The 19,498-nt window shown below is 40.4% G+C and overlaps 1 protein-coding gene across 7 annotated transcripts in view; it reads left to right on the top strand.

The window, feature by feature from the left end:
* Positions 1 to 19,498, top strand: part of HABP2 (hyaluronan binding protein 2) — a 72,103-nt gene that overhangs the window by 36,602 nt on the left and 16,003 nt on the right. For 6 of the 7 annotated variants that reach the window (XM_039914318.1, XM_039914316.1, XM_039914315.1 and 3 more), the window contains 2 exons: positions 3,426 to 3,545; positions 13,028 to 13,052. In XM_039914318.1, coding sequence (XP_039770252.1) covers positions 3,426 to 3,545; positions 13,028 to 13,052 — 145 coding nt within the window. Of the gene's footprint in view, positions 1 to 3,425; positions 3,546 to 13,027; positions 13,053 to 15,646; positions 15,730 to 19,498 lie in introns of those variants that run through there. The other variant, XM_039914319.1, reaches the window with a different exon arrangement.

Raw genomic sequence — 19,498 nt, 5'->3', positions numbered from 1 at the left:
GAGCCCCATGTGGGACAGGGGACTGCGTCTGACCTGATTATCTTATATCTAGTCCAGCACTTGGTACAGTGCTTGGCACTTGGTAAATGCTTAACAAATACCATTATTATCATTATTATTATTATTATATCTACTGTATCTACTATATTACTATATATCTACTATACTATATAGATATCTATTATATCTACTCTTTGTGTAGAGGCCCTACAGCAATAGTTAGGGACATTTGGATGAGCTGGTTACCTTCCTTCTGGTCCTGTGAACAAGATATCTCTTCAGTGAGGCATTAAGATCTTTAGAGTCTTGTCTGGAGATGGCTAAGAAACATTTTTCTCAAAGAATATCAGTGCGAGATGAAAAGCAAAACACAGAGGGCTTTTGAAGAGGCCCTTGTTTCCAACTACTGCAGTAACCGCCATCACCACGTGTGAGGAAATGTTATACAGAAGGCAAAGAAAAGTGGATTTACGGAATAACTCCTGAAATTCCCCAGGGAATAGTCGAATTAAGGCCTGGTAACTCAATTCCTTAAACATAAGGATAGCAAGCTTTATTTGTTCCAAATCCACCAATAAACAGACAAACAGCAAAACCCATTCAATTATCCTTCCAAATTAAAAGGACTAAAATCTTGAATAATGTCCTACTCTTTAGCTTTAAAAGGAATAAAGGGTGTTGTTGGTATGATTTTATATTACTTTAATTTCAGGATATAGTCAGTCTATACAGGTCTATTTCAGGAAAGGGAAAAAGAGTAGGTAATCATTAGAGTTAAAGCAGCATAATTTGTTTATTACATGAAATTGAAAGATGTATGCCAGAGAAATTCAATCTAGAAACAGAAACCACCTACCGCCAAACCAATCTCTCTATTCCCTTGCCTTATCTAAAAGGAAAAGCAAAAAGATGTTTAAATCTGCTTACTGTAGATTTATCTGATTTAGAGATGGGCAAAAAGGAATCAGAAAGCTGGCTACCAGCCCCAGGACTACCACCGTCCTGCTGTATGCCCTGTCAATTCTCTGTGTCCTTCAGTCTTCTCACCAGTCAAATGGGACTGCCTCAGAAATGTCTTGAGGATAAAATGAACTAATTGACATGAATGTGCTATAGAAGTTTGTTGTACAAACTAAAGGACAAATATGCCAACGTGAGCTATTTGGGAGGGGGAAAGGATCTTTTGGGTGTGTCTTATTGCCTTTTTTATTTTACAGTTTTCAGTTCCAATACTGGAGACCGCTCAGGCCGGAGACACTGGTTTCTGCTAGAACAATTCTCCTCCAGGCCTCTAGAATTTCCATTCTCAGAGGAATGCTAGTATTGACTTTAACACCCAGGGTAATTATAATTATTTCTTGTGAAAAAATAAACTTATAGTTCAGGAGAGTGAGTTTTTATTCATTTATTTTTTTCTTTCTGGATAAATTTGTGGTGTTTTGTCTGAAAGACTTGCTGAGGAACTACTAGGTAGACTGGAGGAAAATGAAAGGTCTCAGCAGATCCACCCAGATTAATAAAATTTTCCTATTAGGTAGCTTCAACACCTCCCTTAATCCATGTGCCTTTAGCTGCTTCCAGATAGGGTCAATCTTTATTACTTCAGCTCCTTTAGCCCCCTGAATGATATGTAGGATCCTTTGACTCTTTTGCACTATGGGTACTAGACCTTTGTAAATGGGCACTACAATTAATAATGGCATTTGCTAAACGCTTACAATATGTCGAGCACTGTTTTAAGCACTGGGGTAGATACAAGTTAATTAGGTTGGACACAGTCCTTGCCTCACAGGGGCCTGACAGTCTAAGAAGGAAGGGGAACAGGTATTGAATCCCCATTTTACAGATGTGATAACTGAGGCACAGAGAAGTGAAGTGACTTCCCTAAAGTCACACAGCAGACATTATTATGGTGGAGGTGAGATTAGAACCCAGGTCCTCTGGCTCCCTGGCCCGTGCTCTTTCCACTAGGCCAAGCTGTTTCAATTACTGTGTTCTAAGAGGGGATGTATATCATTCTCACACTTGCCCCTTCCCACTGTCCCCCCTCACCATTTTTGCCCCTACTCTATGAATCCGTTCTGTATGAACAATCCCATATATGGATAGCATAATAATTCTAGTATTCATTAAGCATTTACTATGTGCCAAGCTCTAGAGATAATCAACTCAGACTCGGTAGCTGTCCCATGCAGAGGAACAGTCTATGATTCTCACAAATGGAGGTACGGAGAAGTTAAGCGATTTGCCTAAGATCACACAGAATGTGCTCTGCGCACAGTAAGCGCTCAGTAAATTCAGCTGATTGACTGACTGGCAGAGCCAGGATTAGAACACACGTCTCCTGAATCCCGATCCATACTCTTTCCATTAGGCCAAACTGCTTCTCATATACACAGCCATGTACATTTGAGTCAGAAATGTAAGTGAGAGGGGCAAGTGTGACACTGAAGGGCAATTCAGGCAGGATTTAAAAGGTTAAGTAGTTTACCTGAGTCAACAGAAAGAGTAATCACTAAGGGGATCAGAATTCAGGCCTTTCTCTGACCTTGTATGCAACCCACTGATTGAGTACACTACACTACAGTTCATTACAGTTGCCATGGGGGTATAATGACAATTTGATACAGATTGGCAAGGGAACAATGTTTACAGTAGCTCAAGATGCTTCATTTAAGAGATCAATTTTGCCCAAGTAAACAGTACATGGGCTAACTTGATGCTGCTCTTTGTAGTTCTGCCTATAAAAAGGACATTGCTAAATGAAATACACAGGAAATAGTTTTCCTATATGAGCTATATTTTTGTTGATCAAAGTTTGGCTAAAATATAATTAAAGTAAAAGCCTTATGCAATGAGATTTAAAAGAAAACTTTTGAGGCTGACAAGAAACTCTTGGCACAACTTCAAAGTTCATATAATCAATGTTTGTCAATAGCAGTTTTGCATCCTTTAATTTATCCTTCATGAATATAAAGTGTGATGTTGTTAGAATCCAGTCCATACCTTAATGCTGTGTGAGACTTGATGAATCAGGACTCTATTAATATTCAGTGTGAATCAACTAAACCAAGGGCACATTACATAAATCCATGTATTATCTAATGCTTTTCATCTTGCTGTCTTTGCTGCTGGTTAAAATGTTGTGAATTCTTATCTTATAACGTCTGGGATCCACTAAACTGACTTAGACACAGAAATGAAGAAGCAGTTAAACTTTCTAACTTTCTATTTAGAAATATGCCCTATGGACACAGAAACTTAACCATGTGACCAAAACACAGCCAATATTCAAAACTGTTTAATCAGGAGTGTTTCTTTACAAAACATTAAACATTAAACAATTATTTGATGCCTAGTTAATAATTTGCATCCTATTCATTTGTTCCTGAACTCTTCAAGTTTGACTTTTTTTTTTCTAAAAGGACAGACAACAAAAGAAATTCATGTATAGCGAAAAACGTTCATCGGCAAAGATGATGAGCAAGATTTCTTCACTGTATGTCCTTCCTCTAATGGTTTTGGTGGGGAACATATCCTTTGTTGTGAGTATTCTTTTAAAATATTTATGCTCTGTTAGTTGGTATAGATTTTATTAAAACCAACCCAGAGAGACTAGTAATTCATAATTAAGAAGTCTTTGCTTTAAATGATGTTGTATAGAGTTTTTGTGTTCCAAGATAAATGAGTTTTCAATCTTATTGTTTTATAAGCTAGGACACCTCTGGAGTTAACTGGTCAAAAGACCAATTCCACGGGAAACAAAGTAATTAAAAAAGATTTAATTTGAACTATTTGAAAAGAATGTGACAAGTGTTTCAAGTGAAATTAGAGTTGTGGGTTAACTTTCCAATTCCTTGGGAGTGACACCCCTTTTGAGTGACTCCAACAGGATACCAAGATCTTGGCAGGAATGCTCAAAAAAGCTTTTCTGGTCTGAAAAAATGCATGTGGTGATTTTCCTCTTATTTGATTCCCCATTTGAATTTGACAGGCAGTGGAGTTCCAAGAGGTGACTTGGTATACCAGTGGCTGTCACCCAAGGTTAACTACTGGGGTGGAACCCTTTTTCCACCCCACCAGTACCCCCACATTCTTTAACCGATGACCACTCCAGCCATCATGTCAGGGATGTCAATGATGCCTATGTCAACTGGCTATATTTGTGTCCCACTGTGATTCTTTGTGATAAAGTGGCCAATCACTTGATAAAGCAATTCCTGGAGCCATAATATTTGCAAATGTCCACAGTAATTGGAGACAGTTCTAAACGATGTGCTCTAGTAAACATTCCCAGAAAGACTGGGAATTCTTAAATATGAAATAACTAGCCTTACTACACTCTAAATTGTACCTTCTAAATACCTCCCACCTCTGTTCTAAATAGGAAAAGTCTTGATGGATATCGATATGGCCTCAGGAGGCAGATGGAAAAACCAGGATTTTCTTAACACTCATAATCCAGGCTCTAAACAAGTGATTATCCCTTCTTCTAGTATTAAGATGGGGAATCTTTCCTTATGTACTGCCCTCCCCTGTGTGTCAACATCTCTCTCAGCTGGAAAATGACTCATTCTGAAAGGTTTTTTTAAATTATATTTTTCACATATTTTGTCTTTGCAATCATAGATCTCTAACACTTTCTAAATAGTTTAAATGTATGCTGATTGTATATGGCCTTATGTTGGAGACACAGCAGAAATACCAAAGGTACAGAGAAAGGTAATGAAAATTATTAAGGACTCATGAGCAAGGACAGGAAAAGTCACACAAACAGAGATAGAAAGAATTGAGTCATTGAGTTTGCACAGGAGAAGAGAAAACATAGAAGAATTTTTGAGGGTTAAGTATGTTAATAGGTTGCAGGATTCTACTCCTTATTCAGCTAATAGGTGGTTACTTTTTGAGTCCAGCAATGCATTTTAAGTGAAATGGATAAAAAACGAGTATAAGAGGCTTGAGGTAAATAGCATAGTAAATTTCATAGTGATAATTTCTGTCTCCTCTACACAGACGATTATTGATATACATTTTCCAAATAGGCTTTTAGTTTACGTTTCATATGCTCGGAGATGGTCTTTCTTTAAGGCCAACACTCCCCTAATGTGTCCTCTAGAAGTGAACTCCCAAGCGCAGCAACAAAAATGAAAGTTAGCCCCCTGACCTTTCCTTGGGGCTTAGAAAGGAGGGAGGGCAGCTTATTATGTACTAAGGCAATTTCTCATGGGTACCAGTTAATGCCTGAAACAATGTATGGAAAAGCAACTGTGTGATCAGCATTGCCAGCTGAGCTCCCCTGGATGGGCAAAAGCTAAAGCTGAGGCCATTTTGAAAATCAGTCACTGACATTTCAATAACTCAGTGGTATTTACTGAGTGTTTACTGGGTGAAGACCTCTGTACTAAGTGCTTGGAGGGAGTACTGTACAATAGATTTGGTAATCATGATCCCTTCCTTCAAGGACTGTACATTTTCCAATGTGATAGGTTTGTTCAAACACGATGCTACCTGGGATCTGAAATTTTCTGAATAATATGCTTATCTATTCAAAAATCAATTCAGCTGGCAGTTAACTATTAACATCATTAGCAGCAATATAACAGCTTTATATTAACTACATATGTTAATATAAATATATGTGTGTATCTGTATATTGTTTGTGCATGTGTAAATGCACACAAATATATAAATATAAAATTGAAGCTATCTCCATGTCCTCCCAGGCTTTTGGAACACATTTTCTGAACTGTGTAAGATTTCTCTAATGAGAGGAAATAGTTTCGAAATCAAGAGCAAATTTTTAAGGGAATTTTTAAAGCCATAGCACTTTCAGGTGATTCCAACACCAATAGTAATAATTGAGGTATTTGATAAGCACTTAACTATATAGCAAGCACTATATTAGCTCTGGGGTATATACAAGATAATCATGTCCCACATAAGGCTCATAGTCTAAGTAGGAAGAAGAATAGGTTTGAATCCCCATTTTATAGATGAGGGAACTGAGGCCCAGAAGTAAAATGATTTGCCCAAGGTCACACAGTAGGGACATGGTAGAGCTGGAATTAGAACCCAGGTCCTCTGACTCCCAGGCCAGCGCTCCTTCCACTAGGCCAAGCATAACATTCCAATAATTAATTAACAACCATCCTCTACTCAAAATAGATTTGCCATTAATGGGCTCATTAGTTGATTTTGGGATTCCTAAAATCACAAAATTGTACAATGACCCCATGAGGAAAATCATGATTTAGACAAATATATTGTAGGGCTCTTCAATTATAAACTCTTTGAGGGCAGGAATCTTATCTGTTTTTGTTTCATTCTCCTAATTTCTTAGAACAGTGCTCTTTTTTTAAAAATGGTAGTTGTTCAGCATTTACCATGTGCCAGATCCTGTATTAACAGCTGGAGAAGATACAGGCTAATTAGGTTGGGTACAGTCCATGTCCCATATGGGGCTCAGTGCCTTAATCCCAATTTTACAGCTGAGGGAACTGAGTTGCCGAGAAGTTAAATGACTTACCCAAGGTTACACAGTGACAAGTGGTGGAGCTGGGATTAGCACCCAAGTCCTTCTGACTCTCAAGCCCATGCTGTCTTCACTAGGCAATGCTTCTTCTCACTGTTTGCTCGCATACAGTCAACCCTCAGTCAACAGTATTGGTTGATTTAGCTGGCTAATCATCCATTATCTCTTGAATCTGAAGTGCAAAGTTCTGATTCCTAGTGCAATAATATACTGTTACAGACATTTTTGCATGACATAAACAGCGAATGTGAACCTGAGATGGGCCCAGTCATCATTCTGGAGAGATGAATGGGTCAGTAGTTTAGGGTCTGATTTTTTTTTAGCCTGTTGTGAGAACCTACCCATTCTAATTCAGATACTAATAAAATCCTTACAGTAATTCATGAAAGGATTTTTAGGAAAGGCAGAAGGGCTGGGTTTAAGTGAAATCTTGTGCAAATTTTTCTAACTGGCTTTAAGTCTAGGTGAATTCATGAACTTTGTCAGTTTAAGCAGCCATCTACATTAATATCATTTGTGAACATTGGATATTTGTATCCAAGTATTGGTCAAAGGACTACAAAACTTCCCGTTTTATTAAGTGGGCATAGCATGAAAGAAGCTGTCTTTTCAGCCATACAACCTGGGGACAAAATCTCACTGTCAGCAGTCACCTTTGAGCATGAAGGATGGTTTATATAAGTGTATACTTATCCTCTCAACTATTATTGCCTGAGTAGTTCTCACCTGAATGAAAGACAAGAAAAGTTGCACTACTGTATTTTCATGGTCAAAGTTTGCCAATTATTTATTAAAGACAGTAACTCTCATGAATGCAAGCCCAACACTGGCAGTGCCATCTTCAAACCAAAGGACAATTCTACCATCAATCAATAGTATTTATTGGAGACACTAAGCTCATTGTGGTCAGGGAAAGTATCTGCTAACTCTGTTGTATTGTACTCTCTCAAGTGCTTAGAATTGTGCTCTGCACATAGTAAGTGCTCAGGGAATATCACTGATTGATTACCTATGTTTTTTATGTTTTTTAGGAGCTTACTCCATGACAGAACAGTACTGTGTGCTAGGGAAGATACAAGATAATCGGGTTGGACACAGTCCCTGTTCCACATGGAGATCCAGTCCTAATCCCCATTTTGCAGATAAGTGGGGCACAGAGAAGTTAAGTGATTTGCCCAAAGTCACACAGCAGGCAAGTGGCAGAGCTGGGATTAGAACCCAGGTCCTCTGACTCCTAGACCTGGACTCTTTCCACTTCTCTACTGTGTGCAGAACCTTGTATTCAGTGCCTGAGTTAGTACAACAGAAGCAAAATAGTCTCTGCTTTCAAGGAGCTTACAATCTAATGGCTCAAATGAATCATAGTGTTTCATCAAACCTCTCTTATCCTGTTTACCCTCCAATTAGCACACTGTGCCTCCTTAAAACTTCAAACAAAATCAAATCTATAAACTCCCTTGCCAGTTGTGCAATGCAGTAAATATGAAGAGGAAAAATCCTTTCTGATTACAGCAAGTGATCACCATATGCCCTGCCACGTGAAAGGTGATAGCTTTAGAACTAAAAAGGACTTCATGGTATTGCATAAGCTTTAAATCTAATGACCTAATCATATTCACGACATGGATTTCAGCATTTTTTAGACTCCAGTGTGCAGTATTTGTGGCAGTGAGGGGAACAGTCCTGTATCAACTGGGTCCTTAAACCTAAACTCCTTCTCTGCATGATCTCCTCTACCAATGACTGAGCTTTCATGCTGCTTTCACTGTTTGATGGCTAAGGCAAGTGGATTTGCCAAAGCATAACAACGGGATCTCTGGATGAAGGTTCAGAAACCACAGGTTTACCTGGAACTCTCCAGGGGAATCTCTGGATAAAATGGATCAGATTAAGCACTTAGAATAGTGCTCTGCACACAGTAAGTTCTCAATAAATATTACTGATTGATTGATCCCAACCAGAGGGATTTGAATGTCCCTATCCAGCTTCAAACTTCCAGGGGCAGACTTTGTGAGCTGATCACTAATCACCAAGTGGCTTCTGGCTCCCTGGTTTGATAAGAAGAGAGAGGAATTGGAGAGGAAAGAATGTTCCCCAGATTACATTCCAATTTCAGACCTTGCAATTTGGATTTAGAGAGACAGATGTTTCACTATTCTTTAATGCAAGGTTGCTGTTAACAGTAATAGATAAATAGGTGGTTACTGGGTAAGAAGATCCACTCATGAACCATATATGGTTAGTTCTAGCTCCTCTCTCAAGAAGTCTACACTGTAAGTGTCCCTACAGGTATACAACATGAGTTGAAAGACATGTGGAGATCATTTTGTTAAAGAAAGAAGGTTTCTGAAATCTCTATCAGGAGAACACAGTTGATTTTTTTTCTATACACTGCTCTTGATTTTTGCTAGTGCCCCCCAAGAGAGACCCAAGAGGCCCCAGACAACATTAAACTAACATCTTATCACTTGTTCTTGTAGAGTATTGACTGTCAAGACAATACTGGGCAGGATGGTGGGCAAGGAAAATTGAAAAAAATATTCCCTCCATAGCATAGCTGTGAAGGGTGGTGGACAGTGAAAATTTTCCAAAGGTTTTTTTCTATCTATCTTACTCATAAGATATACAAATGTTTCAAAGCAGTGTAATCACAATAAATAAATAGGATTTTCAGTTGACTTTCTTGAGTAGCAGTGTATCCTAGTGGAAAGTGCGTGGACTTGGGCAGTAAAGCACCTGGGTTCTAAACCCAACTCTGACATTTGCCTACTGTATAAACTTGGGGAAGTCATTTGACTTCTCTGTGACTCAGTTTCCACATCTGTAAAATGAGGTTTGAATACCTGTTCCCTGCCTACTTAGACTGTGAAACTCTATGTGAAACAGGGACTGCATCTGACCTGATGATCTTTCCTAGAGCATAGTTCAGTGCTTAGCGCATATGTATATTTATAGATGTAAATATATGTGTGTGTGCATGCATGCGTGTACTTACTATGTGTGTGTGTGCGTATGTTTTATATATATATATATATACATATATATGTATTACAGGCAAGTTACTGTAAAACAGAATCAGTCTATCATATTTAAACTTTTGCCATAAACTGTTGTATTTTATGTCATATGCCAAGCAAGTTATTTAGGAAATATATCTTTTTTAAAGTGTCCTTCATAAAACTGTGGCTTCCCACTGACAGTAATCATAATTGTCATATTTGTTAAGCACTTCATATGTGCCAAGCACTCTGCTAGATACTAGAGCAGACATAAGCCAATAAAATCAGACACAGTCCATGTTCTACAAGGGGCTCACCGTCTTAGGGGAAAGATGATCAGATATTCAGCCCCTATTTTACGGGTCAGGAAAGTGAGGCTCAGAGAAGTTAAACGCCTTCCCATAGGTCAATCTGCATGCAAAGGGCTGAGCCAGGATTAGGACTCAAGTCTCCTGACTCCCAGTCCTACAGATTTCTTCTAGGCCACACCGACTGACCAGTTTCTTCCTGAAAAATCTAGAAATATAACTCAGGACGCAGTGGGTTCGAACTGTTATAATTCCCTGAAAAGATTAACGAACACTGATTGCCAGTAGAGAGAAAAATGGGAATGGAAACAAACTTGGGAATGCGTTTGCTTAACTTTGTTCGCTTTCTCTTTCTGACTTTGTTTTCCATTCCCTTCAAAAGGTAAGTTCGCCATCTGCTGGGTATTGACCATATAACCATGGACCTTTCCATGAAGGCATGGAAACTGAGCACACCGGCCCCAAACTCATGAAATTTCCCTGAAAATACCTCCGAGCCCCTGGGCATTTCAGTGTAAAAATGAATCAGGAAGTGTGATACCCTTTGTACTGCAGTTCCGACTACATTTGGGTGCTTGGGAAATGTGGGAAACGATTCCACTGGGCCAATTCGAGAAGCAGCGTGGCTCAGTGGAAAGAGCACGGGCTTTGAAGTCAGAGGTCATGGGTTCAAATCCCTGCTCGGCCACATGTCAGCTGTGTGACTTTGGGCAAGTCACTTAACTTCTCGGTGCCTCAGTTACCTCATCTGTCAAATGGGGATTAAGATTGTGAGCCCCACGTGGGACAACCTGATTCCCCTGTGTCTACCCCAGCGCTTAGAACAGTGCTCGGCACATAGTAAGCGCTTAACAAATACCAACATTATTATTATTAATTCAGGGGACAGCCAACAAACCAGTACTCACGAAAAGGCTTTGACGTCCAAAGCCCTAGCTGAGATTCAAGCAACTGGAATTCGGAAAAGAAATTAGATTTCTGGTGGCTTTGAATGAAATTAAAAATCTCAACCAGTGTTGCAAAGGGCTCCCTAGTACCTGTGTATTTTTTATTTATTATTTATTATGATATTTATTAAGCTCTTCCTATGTGTCTAGCCCTGGTCTAAGCACTGGGATAGATACATGATAAACAGGTGGGAGAGAGTCCCTGTCCCACGTGGGGCTCACAGTCCAAGTAAGTACACAGTTGCAGTGTACCTGGAGAGCACTGATGCTGCCATTTTAGATTTTTATTCATTCATTCAGTCGTATTTATTGAGTGCTTACTGTGTGCAGAGCACTGTATTAAGCACTTAGGAAGTGCAATACAACAATGTAGAGAGACAATCCCTGCCCATAACGGGCTCTCTTGCACAGTGAGGCAAGCCCCTAAGTATGCTCATGCACATTCATGATCTGCACACAAGCCCATGAAATATGTGTATATGTGTGATACTTCTGCCAGTGCGGATCCTTCTGTTCCCTTCCCGTTTGCATCGCCACCCCTGCCCCCTTCCTCTCCCCAACCACCCTGGACTTGCGGTGGAGGTAGGGACAACAAAATAGGTTTGCAATAGATCAAAGAAAGTAGGAAAGCACTGTTTGAGATGAGAATTTCAATCTCTGGAGAGGCTCATTTAACTCCAGCATTTCCAGCCTGACTTTTCATTCTCCCCTTGCTCAGAGCTGAATAAGAGTTTCATCATTGGGGGAAGCCAGCTGGAGCTCAGACCCCATCCCCAGCTCATTCACCACAAAAAAAATTCTCCACAAGTTGTATTTGGAAAAACATAGCCATTCCCCTCCTCAATCATGATGCCTTACTACAAAAAAAAATTGTGTTTTTGGATATTTTTAAGGTGTTTAAGTGCTTACTATGTGACAGGCACTGTATTACGCTTTGGGGTAGATATAAGATACATTTGATTCTTTGGACACATTGATCCCCACTCACAGACTACTCTGCTAACAGATTACCCACCTGTACTTGGCCCAAACCCACAAAAACATTTTCTTACCCAGCTCAAACTGTAACTTTGCAGTCAATATTCATGGACGACTGCAGGTTGGGCTGGAAAAGTCTGCAGATAGGGTGGGACAGGCAGGCCTCTTTTGAGAGACCATGGATGAGGTAAATTTTCCAGGTGGGTCACCAGAGGATGCAGGCCCGGAATGGAGGCTACATACATTTATTTCTGCTACTGTTAAGCGCTTACTATGTGTATACTAAGCTCCTGGGGTAGATGCACTCTAAACGGGTTGGACACAGTCCATGTGCCTCTTGGGGCTCACAGTATTAGTCCCCATTTTATAAATGAGGTAACTGGGGCACAAAGCAGTTAAGTGACTTGCTCAGGGTCACTCAACAGATAAGTGGCAGAGCCAGGATTAGAACTTAGTCTTTCTGTCTCCTTTGCCTGGGCTCTATCTACTAGGCCATTCTGCTTCTCATGCAAAGGTGTCTAGATTCTCTAGTAGGGCTTCCAGATAGCATATATGATATAGGCACCTGCTTATCTTGTCCTTTCTACTAGCCCTACTATCCTCCCCTTAAAGTGATATTGGTCAGCCCCATGGCTGGATGGGGCCAAGAGAGGGAGGGAGAAGGGCAAAAAAGAACAAAAAAAGAGGATGGGTTACCTACTCCAGGCATCTGGATGGTGGTGGCACGGTCGGCCTTTTCATTCTTTTCTCAAAGAAGCAACCTAGATCTGTATCCCATCCGTGCCTGATAATAACTATGGTATTTGTAAGCACTTACCAAGCATTTACCAAGCTTACCAAGCAAGTTTGCCAAGCACTGTTCTAAGCGCTGGGGTAGATACAGGGTAATCAGGTTGGCCCACGTGAGGCTCACACTTTTAATCCCCATTTTACAGATGAGGTAACTGAGGCACAGACAAGTTAAGTGACTCGTGCAGGGTCACACAGGAGACAAATAGCGGCGCCGGGGTTAGAACCCACAACCCTCTGACTCCCAAGCCCGTGCTCTTGCCACTAAGTCACACTGCTTCTCCAAGTAGGCTTCTCCAAGCCTAGAAACCAAATATCCAATCAGACGTGTAATCTTGTGAGTTACCGGACTTTGTCTCTTGGCAAGGGTTGTTGTGGTTGTCAATATCCCCAGCCCACTTCCTACGTGGTTCATTCTTACCATTCTGTTTTTGAGACGAACAGATCATTTTTTGTTGTTTTTATTTCCTTCAGGTTTCACTAATTGATCCAGATCATGGTAAGTGTGTTTAACTTTTCTGTTCAGTCTTTCCTTTGAATATATACCCTTTAACTCTACTGTTAAAATCAATCAACCACTGGTACTTAATCATTCATTTAATGGTGAAAATGAAATAAATTTCTCATAAAGAAGACTGTCGGTCAGCAACTATTTATTTAGAATCTGTAGGATGCTTGGGACTGTTTTTTGTTGAGAAAGTAGTGATAATTATAAATCAATCAGTGGTATTTATTGAGTGCTTACTCTGTGCAGAGCACTACATGACGATGATATTTGTTAAGCATTTACTCTGTGTCAAGCACTGTTCTAAGTGCTTGGGTAGATACAAGATAATCAGGCCAGACATAGTCCTTGTCCCACCGTGGGTTCACAGTCTAAGTAGGAGGAGAAACTAAAATACAACTGAGTTGGTAGACCTGACCCCTCCCACAAGAAGCTTACAGCACTCTGACTCAATACTATGGAGAAATCAAGCAGCACAACAACTGGGGAAGCAGGGTTGAAAAATAGTGTCCCTTTTTACCACCTAGAATGATAATTGTAATTGTAATTCTGGCTCTGCCACTTGTCTGCTCTGTGACCTTGGGCAAATCACTTCACTTCTCTGTGCCTCTGTTCCCCCATCTGTAAAATGGAGAGTAAGACTATGAGCCCTTTGTGGGACAGGGAATGTTTCCAACCCGATTAGCTCATATCCACCCCAGGGCTTAGAACAATGCCTGATACATAATAAGTGCTTAACAGCTACCATAATTATCTTTATTATTACTATTATTATGTCCATTGCCAAAATCTGATTTCAAAGAGCGGCAAAGGAATGTGTGGTGCAGTAAGGCTGAGTAGAGGCTAGATCAATGCCACATGCATGCAACCACTTCTTCTTCAACAAATCTCCTTGCTCCAGCATGGATCAGGCAATATCGTGAACAGACTTAAGCTGTGAAATAAATGTTCCCTAATACAACATTAGCATCAGATCCTAATTGTGTTATGAAAACACATGTTATAGTTGAATTGACTATAGACTCTAAATTGTAAACTCCTTGTGGACAGGGACTGTGTCTACCAATTCTGTTGTACTGCACTCTCCCAAGAACTAGGTATCGTGTTCTGCACACAGTAGCTGCCCAATAAATAGCACTGGTTGATTAACAAAATCCATCCCTAAGCATCAAGATAATACAAAGGAACTGCCTATGTTTTGAAATGTTTTATATCACTGGCTATCACAATGATGGAAAGTGAGAAAGACATTCTAGTGGATGTTCTGAGAATTGATTTGTAGGCCAACTATCTATGAGGGTCAATGGACCTGAAGCCACAGAGCCTTAAAAAATTGTATCAGAGGCCACTGTGGCATATCTGTGTTCTTTCATTCAAAGGAAACATTCTTCTCAGGTGGCTTTTGGTAGGAGACATGAACCAGTCAAATACAGTATGGCAATGGACAGAAAACAGCAACAGGGAGGCAAGCTGTAAGAGGGAATATGTAAGCCATAAAGTATGCAACTTTGTTGATTTTACCAAAGCATGCAATGGTGTCAACCACCAGGGCCATTGAAATACCTCTTTCAATCTTAGTTGTACCAAGAAATGTGCTTAAGTCATCCATCTATTTCCCAGTGGATATAGGGTTATGTCTCTGCGGAGAATCCAATGTCAGTTGGATTTGAAATGTCAAATGGAGTCTGACATGACTATGTTTAGGTTCAAAACCTCCGAGGACCTTTCTGGGCAATGATGATTGATGATGCCAATGGGGACCTGATCCTGGGGATTTTTATTCAATTTCACACATCTGGTAATTGTGTTAACTGGAGCACATGCAAAGTCCCCAACAGAGTTGCTGAGATCTTGCATACAAGAAAGCGGAGTTCTGGGCCTCAGTCCTACAACCTCCGATGAATGAAAAACTTCCATCTCTTCCTCCTTCCAAAGATGTACACATCTTAATAATTTGCAGACAAGGAATTATCCAGTTTTTCCCTCTTTCTGGATTTGAACTCTCCTAAACTCAACTTTTTAGAGAGGCAGTGTTGCCTAATGGATGGAGCTCAGGCCTGAGAGTAAGACTGACCTGGGTTCTAATTCTGACTCTGCTACTTGTCTGCCATTTGACCTTGGGGAAGTCATATCACTTCTCGGGGCCTCAGTTCCCTCCTCTGTAAAATGTGGATTAAGACTGTAAGCCTCATGCGGGACAGGGACCGTGTCCAACCTGAATAGCTTGTATCTACCTCAGAGTTTAGGACAGTGCCTGGCATATAGTACTTAACAAATACCATTAAAAAAAAAAAAAGAATTCTCCTTATGGTTGACTAAGACACTGCCTTTAAAAAGGAAGTTCTGCTTTTTGTGGACTGAAGCCTGAGTCTGAAAACAGACCACAAACTCCCAGATGTTTCCAGCCCAAGTCTGCTCTAATATGAGTGTTGCTATCTTCTTGGGCAGCTGATCTGGCTAGCATAGTGGCTTTGTGGTGGCTTATTAGAGAGTGGGGGTTTTTGCCCCAAACAGATTTTGTGAAGGGATTAGGAACCTAGGCCCATTTTCCCATCCAGCTAATCTGACTTTTAACTCCCTCTTTTAAGTCTCTAGTGCCCCCCTCCCTCCTCATCTCTTGCCCCTGATGACCTGGACAACTACTGTATTGACAAAATCAAAGCAATCATGGGTGAGCTCAACAAACTTCCCCCTCACCTCTCCATTGCCTCCCTTTATCTAAACCTTCTTTCTCATCCTTCTCAGATATCCCTCAAGAGGGAATCCCCTGCCTGTTTTGTGATTAGATTACAAATCTAATCACTCTATATTTGCATCTGACCCCATTCTCCCTCACCTCCTAAAAGTATCATTCCTCTTCCCTCCTCAACTATGATCTTCACCATCTAATTCTCTGATGGCTTATTCCCCTCTACCTTCAAACAAGCTTATTTCTCCCCTGTACTTAAAATAAACTTTTTTGATTCTCACTGTACCCTCCATCTATTTCCCCATCTCCCTACTCCCATTCCATTCAAATTTCTAGAATGAGTTGTATACATCTGTTTTTTGTTGTTCGCTCTAACAGTGTTTTTATTATGGAATTTGTGAAGCACTTACTATGTGCCAGGCATTGTACTAAGCACTGTGATATATACAAGATCATCAGAATGGATGCAGTCCAGTATTTATTAAGCACTTACTGCATGCCAGGCACTGTCCTAAACAATGGGGTAGATACAAGCTATTCAGGTTGGAAACTGTCCATGTCCCACGAAGGGCTTTCAGTCTTAATCCCCATTTTCAGATGAGGTAACTGAGACACAGAGAAGCTAAGTGACTTGCCCAAGGTCACACACCAGACAATTGGAAGACCAGGATTAAAACCAAGGTCCTTCTATCTCTCAGGTCCAGGCTCTAACCAGTAGACCCTGATGTTTCTTCTACTTCCTCTCTTCCATTTCCCATCTTGACTCCTGACAACTTAGTTTACCTTTCTTTTCATTCCAGTGAGGCCATATTCCTCAATGTCACTAATAATAATAATAATGGTATTTATAAGAGGTTACTATGTGCCAGGCACTATACCACTGAACTCCTCCTTCTCCTCCTCCTCCTCCTCATCCTCTGCCTCTTCCCCTACCCCGCCGCCCCACTTTCCTCCTCACCAAATCTAATGAACTCTACCCTACTCTACCTTGGCCTCTCATCTGCCTTTGACATTGTGGATCACTCCCTTCTCCTGGAAATGTTAACTGTGGTTTTACCAACACGGTTCTCTGACCACCCAGTCTCTTTGGCTGGAACTTCTAATGCTTCTCACTACCACCCTCACCCAATGTGAATGTTCCTGAAGTTTCCATTCTATGACCATTTTATTTTCTTTCTACACTCACTCCCTTGAGCAGCTCATCTTCTCCCAAGGCTTCAACTACCTCTTCTACCTGGTTGATTCCCAAACCTACCCTACTAGCCCCAATCCCTCACCTCCTCTAGGATCTCATATTTCTTCTCACCTCCAAGACAGATCGATATGGATGTTCCACCAGCACCTAAGATCAGTGTGTCTATAACTGAGCTCCTCATCCTCCCTCCCAAATCCTCTCTTCCACCAAACTTTCCCATCCCATTTGACAACACTGTCATCCTTGCTGTTTTTGAAGCACACCTTTTTTGTCATTATCCTTGACTCCTTCCTCTCTTTCAGTGTTCATTTCAGTCATGAAATCCTATACATTTTTCCTCCACTACAGTTCTCCAATCTGCCCCTTCCTTTTCCAGCTGATTATCATCTTGATTCAGACATTTATTATGTCCCAGCTCTACTACTGAATCAGCCTTCTCACCAGTCTCCTAATCTACACTTTCTCTCAACACCGATCCGAACTTTACTCTAAAATATTGCCCTTATTCATATCTCTTCATGCCACAAAAACTTTCAAAGTTTACCCATTCTTTTCCACATCAAACAGAAACTTCTGACCATTGGCTTCAAGGAATTTCATCTGCTTTCTCCTTCTTATTTATCCACTCTCTTGTCTCACAAATACTATTTCCCTTCCTCCCACTATCTGCAAGTTATTTTAATGTTTGCCTCTCTCACTAGCTTGTAACCTGATTCTTAAAAGCAAGGATTAGGTTCTATTTTACTCCTTTAAGTGCTTAGTACAGTGCTCATATTAGTAAATATGACAGATGGAGTACATGAACTTTACAACAGGCTCCTTGCAAAGAGCTTCCACAGACTATCATTTAAGCCATAAAAATCAGTAATATTTACTGAATGCCTACTGTGTGTAGGACACTGTCCTAAGTACTTGTGAGAGAACATTCTGAAGTGCTGGTAATGGGGTTGGACACAGTCCCTGTGCCACATGGGGCTCACGGTCTTAATCCCCATTTTATGAATGAGGGAACTGAGGCACAGAGAAGTGAAGTGAATTGCCCAAGGTCACATAGCAGACAGGTGGCAGAGCTGGGATTAAAACTCAGTCCTTCTGATTCCCAAGCCCAGGCTCTATCCACTAGGCCACGTTGCTTCTCAATCTCAGAGGGCTACTTGATCCTTCCCCTGTTCATCAAGAGGCTCACCTAACCTATCCCAGGCAGATGATTGTCTTTATAAAGGTTTATTTTAAGAACTATTCCGTACCTTCCAGTCCAGGACCTAGAAACTTTCACAGAAAGTTTCCAGTTCTTCTCCTAACATTTTGCCCAAGTTCTTAGGAAATAACTGGAGCCATTGGGAAAATGATTATCTTAAAGCACCTGCTGAGAAAACAAAACTAAATTCTTTAACTGCAAAGAAATAAGTGAATGATAAAATCCTCTTATTACCAGATTCTTTTATTTCCATAAAATGTCAATTTGAAATCTTGAGGGTGAACTTCAGAAAACTGGGGTTTTTTGCTGTTGTTGTTTTGTCTCTTTGCTTCATCATATTAAATGGACAGAAACTTTATTTGTTTAGGGAAAACAATGGTCTTATCTTCAATTGAGAGCCTCATCTCTGGCTAAACAACTCCTCTGACACTTGCATTTTGTGGAAATTCGGTTCTTACAAAATAATGAGCAAGGAAACAGAATTTTGACACCACAGTAAATGCGGTGAAACTTTGGCAAGAAACCTGAGTGTGTGTGCTCAAAAAGAAATTAAAAGATAGTTTATATTAATATGAAAATGTGTTCATTGAACAAAAGTGGATTTTTCTAAAGTAAAGCTCGAGATGAAAATGATACCTGAGAAGATCAGTTCAAGGTAGAGTGTTATCCACCAGGCCATCAGACTAGGCCTATAGGAAAACTATTTCAAGTTAACTATCTGCATTTTCTCTGACTTCATTATCATTCATGCCTCTGGAACTCTTCAAAGACATTCCTACTGGCTGCAGAGACTCTAGCCTGAGAAAGCAAAGGCAACTCCACATCCTCAACAACTGAATCATATTATGCAGAAGCTACAGCCACTTGGTTCTCAGAATAACTACTTGCATATTGCAGACATCGAAAGCTGAGCCTAAGGAGAATGGAACTTGAATCAATTTTTAAGTAATTGTTCAATCTGGGGGCAATGAATACTGACAGGTTTAAGCAGTGTACTTCTTTCCAACTACCTAATTTGCATCATGACACCTCAAAGGGGTTATGAAGAAACTCTCCCATATCAGAAAAATATAGGCACTCTTTCAGAGTCAGTCTTCAAGTCAAGACCAAAGCAAGGAAATCTTACATATTTAGGAAACTGGCAAAGATCCTTTATGGCACTGAGAATATTTGCTGAGCATTTACTATGGGCAGTGTACTGTAGGAGGCTTGGGACATTTATAATGGAAGTACAAGAGAAGTTAACATTCTGCATGGAATGAGAAATGGGAAGAGAGAAGGGAAGACGGGCCAACATAGTCAATCGATCATCTTCATTGAGCACTTACTGTGTGTTGAGCACTGCTTAGTACAATAAA

Source organism: Ornithorhynchus anatinus, chromosome 16 (assembly GCF_004115215.2).
Source record: "Ornithorhynchus anatinus isolate Pmale09 chromosome 16, mOrnAna1.pri.v4, whole genome shotgun sequence".
Taxonomy (NCBI): domain Eukaryota; kingdom Metazoa; phylum Chordata; class Mammalia; order Monotremata; family Ornithorhynchidae; genus Ornithorhynchus; species Ornithorhynchus anatinus.
Note: the sequence above shows the minus strand (reverse complement) of the source record. Positions and strands in the feature narration are given on the sequence as shown.